Raw genomic sequence first — 11,953 nt, 5'->3', positions numbered from 1 at the left:
GTCACCACCTGGTTCCTTCATTATTTATGATGTCCCTTCCAGAGGCAATGGCAAACAAATGTCTTCTGTACTGTAACGTGAAAATTGCCCTAAAGGTGTATTACAAGTTCTGGTGTCTCAGCAACTTTACAGAGTGTACCCCTCCTGTTTTCAGCAACGTCTTGATCACCTCTGTAGCAGCACAGCATAGGGAGGAAAATGATTTCTCCAGTAGGCAGCTCTTTGGACCTGTAGACCAACATCTAAAATGTCTTGCCAAGACCTACAGGCTGCCACTGGACATCTCAGAGCAGTGGTGTAGCTTGGTCCCAAAGCTGCCCTCTCAGAGGGTGGCTACCACCCTTCATCCAGGGGGAGGTCTGCCTGAGGAAGTGGTCTGCCTGAGACTACTCTCAGAGTTACGCAGAGTTATGTTTCCAGCTCTAGTAATTTTCAAAGATGTGCTATCAAAAAAGAGTATTCATTAGAACAAGAATTATACAGCAAACTCTAACACAGTAGAGGATTGCTGATCCTTTACGGGGATTTAAAGTACAGCTGCACTGTCATCAGTACCAACATGGTACTGAAATGGTTGTGAGGTACTTCAGAGAAGTACTTGAGCCTGAGTTAATCACAGCAGGATTAACTAGTGGGGTCTGGGATCCAAAAACTCTGGGATCTGACCTGTATCATTCATGAAAAAGGGAATTCTGTAAGGAGGATTTGCCAGAGAACAAACATCCAAGTACGGTGTTTGAAGCTGTGTGACCTAATGCATGAACCAAATACAATCCATTACTCATAAGTGGACTAGAGAAATAAAGGAAATATTACCTAGTTAGAGAATGGGCAGCAAAAGGCAAATAGCTGATAGAAATGCAAGACAAAAAGCATTTGAATATACATACTGAGAACCAGCATTCACAGTCAATGCATTCAAGCATGACGTGGACCTCAGCCATTTCATCACCCATGGCAGTGTTATACTTGACATTTCTTATCCTACCTTAATGAAGACAATTTTGTGATAAATCCAATGTTAAATATAGCTGCATAGCTGAGCAAGAGTAAAAAAGTCTGATTCTAGAGTAACTGGGATATGAAGCACCATAAGGACCAGTCAGTTACAGCTCGTGGCTAAGGAGCCAGGCACCCCAGGTGAGAAGCGGGGACTTGGCATCCCTGAAATGGCCTGTGAGACACTGCAGCCACTTGACCAGAAGGAAATGGCAGAGAAAAAGCAATTAATGTGTCACCAAACCACAGCAGCATACTGTCAGGGAAGTGAGAGGAAAGAGAGTTATTACAATGATCCTAATAGATCTTGAAGTAATGAAATGCTTCCAGAAATACTTTGCCTAGCTAGAAAGTCAAAGTGATAAAGTCTGTATGGAAATCCTGTTATCTAGGCAATTCCTCATGAGGACTATAAATAAAAGAAGTACTTAAAAGAAACATATGTACTCAGACATTGTTCTTGTTTTTTATGACAGCAAAGAAGATGTCAGGACATGTAAACACTTAATAAGAACTGTTTTGTATTTTCTCTGAACTAGCCTCTTATTTTGCAGTTGTGGTGCTTTAATGTATCAATTTTTTGAACAGATGAATCAAGCAGTTTGCAAATAATAAAGTTTGTACATTGTACTTGGGTATCAGCTTCTTTATTCTGTAAGTTATGCTTAAAGTCACCTAATACAGCTATGTATTAAAAATAAATACAGTATTGCCTAATATTTTGTCATGTTTTCTTCACTGAACCATTAGGTTCAGCCTAAAGCATATAAAGTATAAACTGCATGGATATAAATATGTTGGCTGCAGGCAGCCATATGGATTTTATAAAAAAACATAGCTGCTCCCCTTTCCTTTTTCTGGCAGGAGGTATTTCTCTACTATTGTTTACAGGATGCGGTGCATTTCTGATACCCCTTTCTCTCTGGTTCATTGTAATATGAATCCAAACTGTGTTTTCTTCAGCCTGTTAATCAGTTCAATCACTCTTCTCAATCCATAGTGTTCAAACTATAGATTTATATAATGCAGGCAAGACCAATACAACCTCAAATAGGGAAAAGCCATGGCACCTCAGTCTCTTTGAATCCACTCACATCTCTGTGGCTCACCCTGAGATACACCTTTTCTTCTAAATTTTCTTCCTCTCTGTTCATTTACACCTATGTATAGTGAGAGTGAATAAAAGCAACCTGTCTGATGTCAGTGATTTTCAGGCATACTTTCCATCCGTTCTGAACAAATGTAAATGCATAAAGAAGGTGCAAGGTAGAAAATGAGATCATTTCAGTTAAAGGTCATCATAAACCCCTATTTGTCTTTAAGGTTTTCAATTCTCCTATTTATTTGCTATCGCAAAGACTTCAAAAACAGGTGCTTATGGAAGCTGATAGTGTCTCTTGTACACAGTGCTACGTAAGTGGGAATAGACTGTCAATGGCAAAAGTGACTGCCTGGGATAATCAGCCTAAGTCAGTGTACCACTTCTGACCCATTAATTTTATTTATTTATTTTATTTTTATTTTTTATTTTTATTTTTGGAGCATTGGATAGGTTCTTAAAAATGTGTCAGAGATTTCTTACACATGGTTTGATTGCTAAAATGACATTTGCAAAACCTCCATTGATTCTTTAGTCAAGTGTAAAATGATCCTGTTTTGGAAAGACTGCTAGGCTTTTCTGTCTCTGACATTTGTGATTTTTAATGAGACTTTTTTTTTTTCTCCCCTTTTGTTATACAAAATATCTGGAAGGGAAATATGTGGTGAAATGAAGGACAAAAATACCAGCTGGTAAATACAGAGCTGTTTTCTTCAGTGCTGACTGTGGTTACTGGGGAATTTTCAGAAATTAGCACATACTTGCAGGTTCCCCTCTGAGTGGTGCAGAGATGTGTTGTCTTATGCTGCAATCTTAGAGTGAACTTTTGCTCTTCTTGAGTTACTTTTTCCTTTTGTAACTAAATTTTGCAGTGTAAGGGCTTACTGACCCACAGCTCCAGCCTGAAAGTCTGGATGGCAGAAGGGACAGGAATACCGTTTTCTCACCTGCACTGCAAAGACCTTCTTTTCATGTGTAGATTTTACCATTTTTTTGTGACACCAGATTGGATTCCTGCAGGTGGCTTTATGCAGAACTGTCCTTGAAAATCACTGAAAAATTCCAGCCTGCAGATGCTTTAACTGTCAGGCTTCCCACAAACACAGCATTAAATTGTTCTCCATAGAGTACAGGGACTTCTAGCTAAACTCTGTGCTCTGTTTGTTAGCAGTCTAACTCAGCAGATGCCTCTAGCTAACCTGAATTAACCCCATATTGCAAAGGTAGCTTCTCTCCCATCACACTCACACAATGTAAGTCCCTGTCTGGTGAGTCCTGCCAGAGAGATTCAGACTGACATTCCCAAATGAAGTGAGAGATTTGTATATTTTAAAAGGAGAGTCTGAAGCTCAGAAATGGTGGACCTTTGACTTTGGAATGCACTTTTCTCTTTGGCCTGTTGTAACACAAGCTTGTTGGTATGCAGGACCCAGCACAGATTTATCTATTTACTCAGGTTGTTTCTTAGCGGATTATTTCAGGGAAATCAGAGGATTTCGAGGCAAGAGAGCTTAATCAAAACTAATTAAGCCAGATAGAATTGGTGTGTGTAAGAATTTATCATAAATATTGCTCAGCATTTTGGTCTAGAGGGCACCATAAGTACATTTTTGCAGTTAATAAATAAATAAATACAAGTATGGCTTGGAACATTATCCAGAACTGAGTATCCACCTTCCTTTGTGCTGGAGACATTCTTCTGGCTTCTTGTTCCTTCGTCATGAGCATGTCCACAAGGACCAGAAGGACAAAATTCTTGAGACACCTGCACAACAGGGAGACCCAGGGCAGGCATGCAGCCTTTGGGGCACGTGGCTCTTCTTGTGGTGAAGGGAAAAGGGGTGCTTTTGCCTGTCACATTTCATTGTTTGAATGGCATGTGTTCATGTTGAGAAACAATTTAAGAGGTGAGCTTTCCTTCAGGAAAAGCCAGGCCTTTTCCCTTTGGGAGCATGGTGGTGTGATCCCTCTCCTTAACAGTCTTAATGAAAAACTTTGGCTGAGAGTATTTTTAATATGACAATATAAACAGTCATTTATTTAAAAATGCAAAAAAGAATTATTTTAAACTTATTAACAGATCTGCTAGCCAGAGATTGAAACTGCTGAATGTATGAATAAATCTGGTCTGTTCATCACATCATGATGCCTATAATCCTTAGAGAGTGTCAAAAATCTGCAAGACGTCCCTGAGTGCTGAGTTTTGCACTGATTTGGATCTCACACTTATTTGGAAGACATTTGAATTCATAACCTCCTGACTAAATCTCTGAGGAGGTATTTTGGTTATTTTAAAAGGATGTGAAATCTCCTAAGCCCGTGAAATGTGCTCAGGATGCTGTGACTTGAGAGAGGGGATAAGCAGGAGTTGGATGACTAGCAATGGAAGCTTTCATATTTCTGGGGATCCTTGTGGTCGAGGGGTGTGTATGCCTGTCAAAAAAAAAGAGCAGAGGAGAGTAGCCCAATAAAACTGTAGGTCTGTCTGGATGCTGTTGCTAGATTCTAAATATCACAGAAGTGAGACCTAAATTTCATGGGTTAATCCTATTTAATTTTAATGGATCTACTGGTACAAGGAACAGCTGAGCAATCAGACCTTTATGAAGCTCCGTATACACTGACATCGATCCTTTAATGTTCACTTCCTAGCAATTGAAGCAAATAAGGGTAAGTAATCAAACTGTTTAAAATGCTGTTTCTTTGCTTCTTAACAGATAGGGTGACTTCATAGCTTAAATATAAGAAAGAGGGTAAAAATGATGCTGTAGCTGGCACATTTTTTAAGTGAAACCAATGAGAAGCATTGGCTTTGCTAAGAGAAGAGGAGAAAACATGCCGAATATATTAGGAAGATTAAAATCCTTGTTTCTGCTGAACGAGCCTGCCTGATGATAAGATGACTCTAAATCCTTGTTCACAAGCAAACACGATACTGAAATGAAATACTACATCAGAGGGATACCTGTGCATGTTTTGCATGCATACTCTGTATATATAGTAGGTGGCTTGTGTAAATCATGAAAGGAAAGCCTTTGAGTGAGCAGAATGGAAAGGATTACTGAGAATTTATGACATAGCTAGTGTATATGTGTTAACTGACTTCAAACAGGAAAATATGAAATCTCCACTTGTTTTCAAGGCAGAATAAAACTACATAATTTTAGAGGCACTGATCCTTGCAGAATAGCTTTAAGTCTGCCCAGTAATGTAGCTGGAGAGTCTGCACAATTAAACAGTCAACCTGAATTTTTGCTCTTGGTAGAAAGCAGAGGAGGGAGGACCAAAATGGGGTCTCAGCAAGCCAAGTTACCAAGCTTCAGTCCTTGCTACTCCAAACCTATTCCCTTTCAAAATGTGTTCTACAATATTCTGGCCTTTCTCTTTACAGACGACCAGAATTTTTCCTATAGAAGATTCTCTGGTGAAAGAGGCCATGTTGTTGAAATAGAAATATTTAACAGGAGTATGCCTGTTGTAGACAAAATCATATCTTTTGGAGAAATACTGGAAAAGAGCTTCCATTTTAAGCTGATGATTGATTTCATTTGAAGTAAAAATAATGACACTCTGTGCTACATAGTATAAAATGTTTAAACTGAAATAAGAACAAAACACTTTTGATGCTATCAAAATAGAATATTTCAATCAACCTCCAAGTGATTTTCAAATTGTGTTTCATAGGAGACTGGAAATTGTTCACTTTTTCTCTGTTTCATGAACGAATAATATTCCACATCAGGTAGTTTTCCACAGAAAACGAGTACTGCTTACAGCCCCTGCTCTGTTATCACCCTGATCCTTCTCTTGTCTGATGGCAGCTCATAGCTCTGCAAAAAATGCAGTCGTGTGTGGTGCCCCAAGGATGGTTACTGCATGGTGAATGTAACGTGTACAGAGATGTGGGGAGACAGTGAGACGGGGGGCATGGGCTGTTTGTGAGGGCAGAAGTGCTGGATCTGTGGGCAGTGACAGGGTCAGGGTGGCACATGGTGACACTTCATGCAGACCAGAGTACCAACACCAAAAGGAAAATATCTCTCACTCTGCTGGTCCTCTGGGGACCCTTGGGCATGCCAGGCTGCCTGTGAGGGAGATGCCAGCAAGAAGAGGCAGACCGAGGCCCCTGTGGTCCCACTGCCCTCTTTGGGCTCTGGAGGTCCCTTCCCAAAGCCTCTGGACATCCCAAGCGTCCTCACAGGAGCCCCAGACCCCCTCAGCTCCCCTCCGTGTTCCCACCCCACACAGCTCGGTGCCCCCGGGCCTGGTGCTGGTGGACCTGCCCCGGGCTGGGCCTGGGGGCCCTGCAGGAGCGTCGTGCTGGGTCTTCCACAACGACCGTGCCTCATAGATCGACACACGAGGCAGGCAAATAACTAGCTGCGTGACAGGAGAAAAAGCACAAATATTGACACAGGGAGAAGACATCCCTGAGGCAGCCTTCGCTGCAAACCCTTCGCTGAATAAGCAATAGTTAAATGTTTGTCCTTGCCTCTTTCTTTCAAAAGTAGGACAAATATCTATAGAGTTCCCAGCGGGGAGGTAATCTAACTTTAACTTTCGTACAGTCAAGTAAAACACCCGAGACCCGCGTGAGGGATGCAAGCAGGTCGTCTGAATTATGATTATTCAATCTGGTATTATTTTAATCTGACATGCCTCTCACGTGCTTCATTTAGCTTCATCTTGACCTGAAAACTGTAATCTCAATGCCTTTATCCTTACGGGTGATTTATCCCGTTGCAGTATCTTTTTATGTACATATATGTGCATATATATGTGTGTGTAAATATACGTATATTTGTTTGAATAGCGAAACCGTGCCTGCAAGGCAGCTCGGCACATTTCACCATCTCAGGTCCCCCGAGCGTGGTCGGGGTCGCTTTCGAGGCCCCGTCCCTCGCCTTTGCTCTTGCTAAGCGTGGCCAGCGGGTAATGAATAAAGAGCCTGGGGGGAGGAGAGACAGAACCCCCCCTGCAGCGGCTGCGTGCTCCGGGTGACGCTCCCTTGCTCTCTTACGAGGCGAACAGGGGAAGAAATTAAGGAGGGGGAGAAAATGCCTGATCCTTCCGTGTGAGATAATGGATGAGCCCGGGATGACCTGTTTTTTTCCTTGCGGTGGAGCGGCGCTGAAGACAGAGGGCACCAGCGCCCAGCCCACAGCCATCGCCCCGCCGCCAGCGCGCCAGCTCGGGGCGCCCGGGGAGCCGCCGGTGCCTGATCGGGGCGCCCGGGGAGCGGCCGCCCCACCGGGACAGGTACGGCCCCGCACGGCCCCCACCGGCAGCGGGCTGCGGCCGGGGGGCGGCGGCCGGGGGGCTGCGGGCGGGGGAAGCCTCCCTCCAGCGGGGGCTGCCCGCCCGGCTGGACGAGCACCGGGACGGACAGGCTGCGTGCACCGGGGGGTGTGTGGCGGGGCGTCGGGGGGTCGGTGTATTGGGGTGTCGGTGTGTCGGTGTATCGGTATGTCCGTGTGTCAGTGTGTCGGGGTGTCGGTATGTCCGTGTGTCGGTGGGTCGGGGTGTCGGGGAGTCCGTGTGTCGGGGTTTCGGTGCATGCGGGGGGACCGCGGCAGCAGGGGGGCAGAAGTTTGGGGGAAGCACCCAGGGGTGCTCGCCGCCGGGCGGCGGGGCAGTGGCGGGGGCACCGGGAGCCGGGCGCTGTCCCGGGTGCTGACGGCGCCGCCGAGCAACAGGGACCCGGCCCGGCCGCGCACCGCGCTCCCGGCTCCCGGTGCCGGTGCCGTGCCCGCCCCTCTCGAGGTCTCCGCTCGCCGCCGCCGGTCTCGCTGCCTCTCCTGGCCCGGAACCTGGCTGCGAGGCAGGCGTGCCGGTAAAGAGCAGCGGGACTTTGCCCGCCGTTGCCGTAGTAACTAGCATGGATTTCCGCCCCCCCTCCCCGTGGCATGTGTGTGTGTGTCACCGGCTGCATTACGGGTTCGCCCCTTCCGCACGGAAAAGTTCAGGTAAACTGCAAAGGGGCTCCCTTCCGCTCCTTCCCTCCGCTGACCTTTAAATGACATTTCCCGGCGGCGGCGGGGCAGATTCCTCGGCTCTCTTTCCACCCCCTCGTCTCCCCTGGGAGAGGACCCCCCTGAGCCGGGGAAAGATGCCTTCTGGGAGCCCCAAGGCGAGGAGGGCAGCGCCGCCTCCCGCTGCCGGGGCTGCGGCCGCCGGGGCCGAGCGAGGCCGGGTGCCCGGGGAAACTTCCCAACTTGGGGGGAGCAGGGCAGAACCGACGGAGGGGGGGGGGGGAGGGGGGGGCTCGAAACGGGAGCTTTGGCTGCAAGGAGGGCGCGGATCCCCCAGCCCCACGCGTGCCGGTGTGCCCGGTGGCGTGCCGAGGGAAATAGGCTCACGCTTTATTTCCATTTCCCTCCGGAAAGTTGCTCCCGGGAGCCTCGGATGAAGCGGATTGAGCCGGGCGTTTGTGAGAGTGGCGGAGCGGGGCTGTGCCGCCGGGCTGGGGTTTGAGAGCACCCCCGCTAGCGTGTTTTGTCCCCCGTTTCTGTGCCACCAGGTTGGAAGTCCCTAGGCTGACGGCTGCCTGGCGCTGCGAGAGGGACCTCGCTGTGATGCTGCTCGGAGCGAGCCGGGAGCCGGCGGGGGCGAGCGGATGCCATTTCCTACACGCCCTTAAGCCATGTGCAGGCAAGGGGAGCCCTTGAAATTCGTCGCCTGGGTCTGGACGACGTCGTGCAACAAAATGATCGGCGTGCTGCTGGTCTTCGTCCCCGCGCTGCTGCTGGAGGCGGAGGTGCTGCCCCGGGGCGCGGGGCGCAGGGCGCTGCTCTCCGCCGCCTCCTCGCAGCGCTCGGTGGCCCGCATGGACGGCGATGTCATCATCGGAGCCCTCTTCTCCGTCCACCACCAGCCCCCGGCCGAGAAAGTGCCCGAGAGGAAGTGCGGGGAAATCCGCGAGCAGTACGGCATCCAGCGGGTGGAAGCCATGTTCCACACTTTGGATAAGATCAACGCCGACCCGGTCCTGCTGCCCAACATCACCCTGGGCAGCGAGATCCGGGACTCGTGCTGGCACTCCTCGGTGGCCCTGGAGCAGAGCATCGAGTTCATACGGGACTCCCTCATCTCCATCAGGGACGACAGGGACGGCGGCAGCCGCTGCCTATCGGACTCGCAGCCCCAGCCCCAGAGCAGGCTGAAAAAGCCCATCGCGGGGGTCATCGGCCCGGGCTCCAGCTCGGTGGCCATCCAGGTGCAGAACCTGCTGCAGCTCTTCGACATCCCGCAGATCGCCTACTCGGCCACCAGCATCGACCTGAGCGACAAAACGCTCTACAAGTACTTCCTGCGGGTGGTCCCCTCCGACACGCTGCAAGCCCGGGCCATGCTCGACATCGTCAAGCGCTACAACTGGACCTACGTCTCCGCCGTCCACACGGAAGGTAGGTGCGGGGCGGCTCCCGCAGCCCCCCCGGGCGACACGCGAGAGAAGGTCCCGCGTGGAAAAGGGCCGGGGTCGCGCAGCCCCGCGCCCGCGGGAGGGTCCCCGGGGACCGGCGGCTCCGGGGCTGGGGGCTGCTCCGGCAGCCCCCGAGCGAGGGTCCCACCAGCCCCCGGCGGAGCTGCCCCGGTCCTGCCGCCGGCACCCAACAGGTCGCGGCCGCTCCGGGCGGCGAGAGGGGCTCCGAGGTTGAGGTTGCTCGGAAAGGAGCCGGGGGATTGCAGCCAGGCGAGCTGCACCGACGTAAATGGTGGGATTCGTCTTTAGGGAGAAAGCGGGCTCTCCTAACGTCTTTCTGTGGCATTTCTGTAGTCCAGCTATCGCCCTAAAAGGGGATTTTTTTGAAGTACGAAACTGCAAAGCTGGGGGTATTGCTGTGTAATTGTGTACCTATTCGCTTTATCTGAGTGTATCTCTTTCCTGGGTTTGATTAACGATTCTCTCCCCTCCTTTCTGAGCTGACTCCATACCTTCTATCCTCACAGAGATGGCAAAGTAAGAAGTGCTAAGAACAAACACTTTTATGAATAAATAAAAGTCTCCACTAAGAGTTGCGTATACAACATGCAAAGGTGAAATGGATTAAACTGGACCCTTAAAAGATGAAAGTGCAGCAGTTCTCAAAAACCATATGCAAGAGCAGGAAGCAATGACCTGACATTTGCAGTTCATTTTCTGCCCTGTCACAGATGAGAAAAGGAACTGCTATAAGGAGTTGCATATATGAGCTGTTAAGTTTCCCTATTGCTGACAGGTAGGATTAGATCTTGTGGCAGGCCAGGGTGAAAAATAAACATCAAAGGGGTAAATTCTTTGTGGATGTAAATTGCCACATCTCCCTTCAGTGCACTTCCTGGGAGCTTTGCTAATTCACATTGGCTGAGGATCTGCCTTAAGGGATCTGCTCTCTCTTTCTCTCTCTGTAGATGTAACTCTTGTTAACACTAGTGGGATTTATCTCTTTTGGAAAAGACAATAGATTATGAAAGTTATTTTTATTTTTATTTTTTTTTAAAGATCATAAGTAGCAATTCTATTCACTGCTTGTGAGAAATTTTAACTCAATATCTGTTTTTACAAATAAGCTCCCAAGTGATGAAAAATGCTTGCTGCAAGATATTTTTGTAGGATTTAGAGTGATACTTTTGAAGATAGTGGATCGGTTCTACCCCACAAGGTAACAGTCTTCTCTTAGGAAGTGTCATCAGGATTTTGCAGATTATGCAGCTCAAGTTTCTCTCTCTCCCTCTCTCTTTGGTCTCGTAATAAAAAGCTGTATCTGCCATACCTTTATTGTTAGAGTCAAGATACTGATTCCACTGGCAATATGTTTAATAAACTTCAACTTCTTTGTTCCTTTCAGGAAGAGGTCATTAACCCCCATTGCAATTGCTGTTGGGTGGATTTCAAATACTTTTTTTTTTTTTTTTTCCCATGTGAAGTGAAATTAGTACACATGAAAATCAATGTGAATTATTCCATTTATGTTGCCTGAAATCCCATGCATTCACTGTGAGATTGCTGCTTGGTGGTGTGTTAAAGGTGGGCTCATGCTTCACAGACAACACAGAGCCACTCTGAATAGTAGTCTGCGTGAATCGGAGCTGCTCCAGCCATGCTATGTTTGGAAATACAGGAATAAAGTGTAGTTGGAAACATTCCTCCTCCACACTTACTCACAGGTCTCCATGCTGTCTTTATGGTGGGCTGCAAAATGTGTTGGGAAGAATTCCAGGGTACCATGGGTTTGGAGCATCCAACCAGTCTCTCCACCCAGTCCCTCGTTCTGATTGATAGGTTAGACAATCCTCAGCTCTTGTAGCCACCCAGCCACAAGGGGATGCAATGAGACCACAAACTTGCCTACCTGTGTCAGCTAGCAGTGCTCCTCGGTCAACCCTGACCCAGGGCAGGGTCACAGAAATAACCCAGAGGTGATGAGCTCTTTCTCAGGCAGTCTGAACCATTCAACTCCTCCAGTCCCCTTCCTCTGCTCCTACACTCTGGCTGGCGTTATCCGAATGCCCAGAACAACACCAGTCTATAGAAATATGCTTCTAATGAAAGTCAGAAATCAATAGCACACTATTTGGTGCGCACATTTCTTAACATGGAGCCTACACTTGCCATGAGAATCAGGACAGTAAAGTCACCCAATCTGTAGCATGATGTCTTTAAACGAGTTCTCGGTATCATTCTTTGCATTTGATGTGAAGGTTCATTCTTGTGTTAATGCCATTATTGGTGACCACATTTAACAATATACACAATCTTTACATACTGTTACATGACATTGCATGGAGGTATGCCATACCATTTCTTTTTCTTTTCACCATTGTTTATTAAGATACATAAACATTGCACTTGGTTAGAAACTTCTCAGTTAGTGA

The 11,953-nt window shown here is 47.7% G+C and overlaps 1 protein-coding gene across 3 annotated transcripts in view; it reads left to right on the top strand.

Moving 5' to 3' along the window:
- The first annotated feature begins 8,621 nt into the window (after positions 1 to 8,621).
- Positions 8,622 to 11,953, top strand: part of GRM1 (glutamate metabotropic receptor 1) — a 181,290-nt gene continuing 177,958 nt past the window's right edge. For all 3 annotated transcript variants that reach the window (XM_040553072.1, XM_040553074.1, XM_040553075.1), the window contains exon 1: positions 8,622 to 9,504. In XM_040553072.1, the coding sequence (XP_040409006.1) occupies positions 8,742 to 9,504 (763 nt within the window). In that variant the 5' untranslated portion in view covers positions 8,622 to 8,741. The remainder of the gene's footprint in view (positions 9,505 to 11,953) is intronic.

This window comes from Cygnus olor, chromosome 3 (genome assembly GCF_009769625.2).
Source record: "Cygnus olor isolate bCygOlo1 chromosome 3, bCygOlo1.pri.v2, whole genome shotgun sequence".
In the NCBI taxonomy this organism is placed as follows: Eukaryota; Metazoa; Chordata; class Aves; order Anseriformes; family Anatidae; genus Cygnus; species Cygnus olor.
Note: the sequence above shows the minus strand (reverse complement) of the source record. Positions and strands in the feature narration are given on the sequence as shown.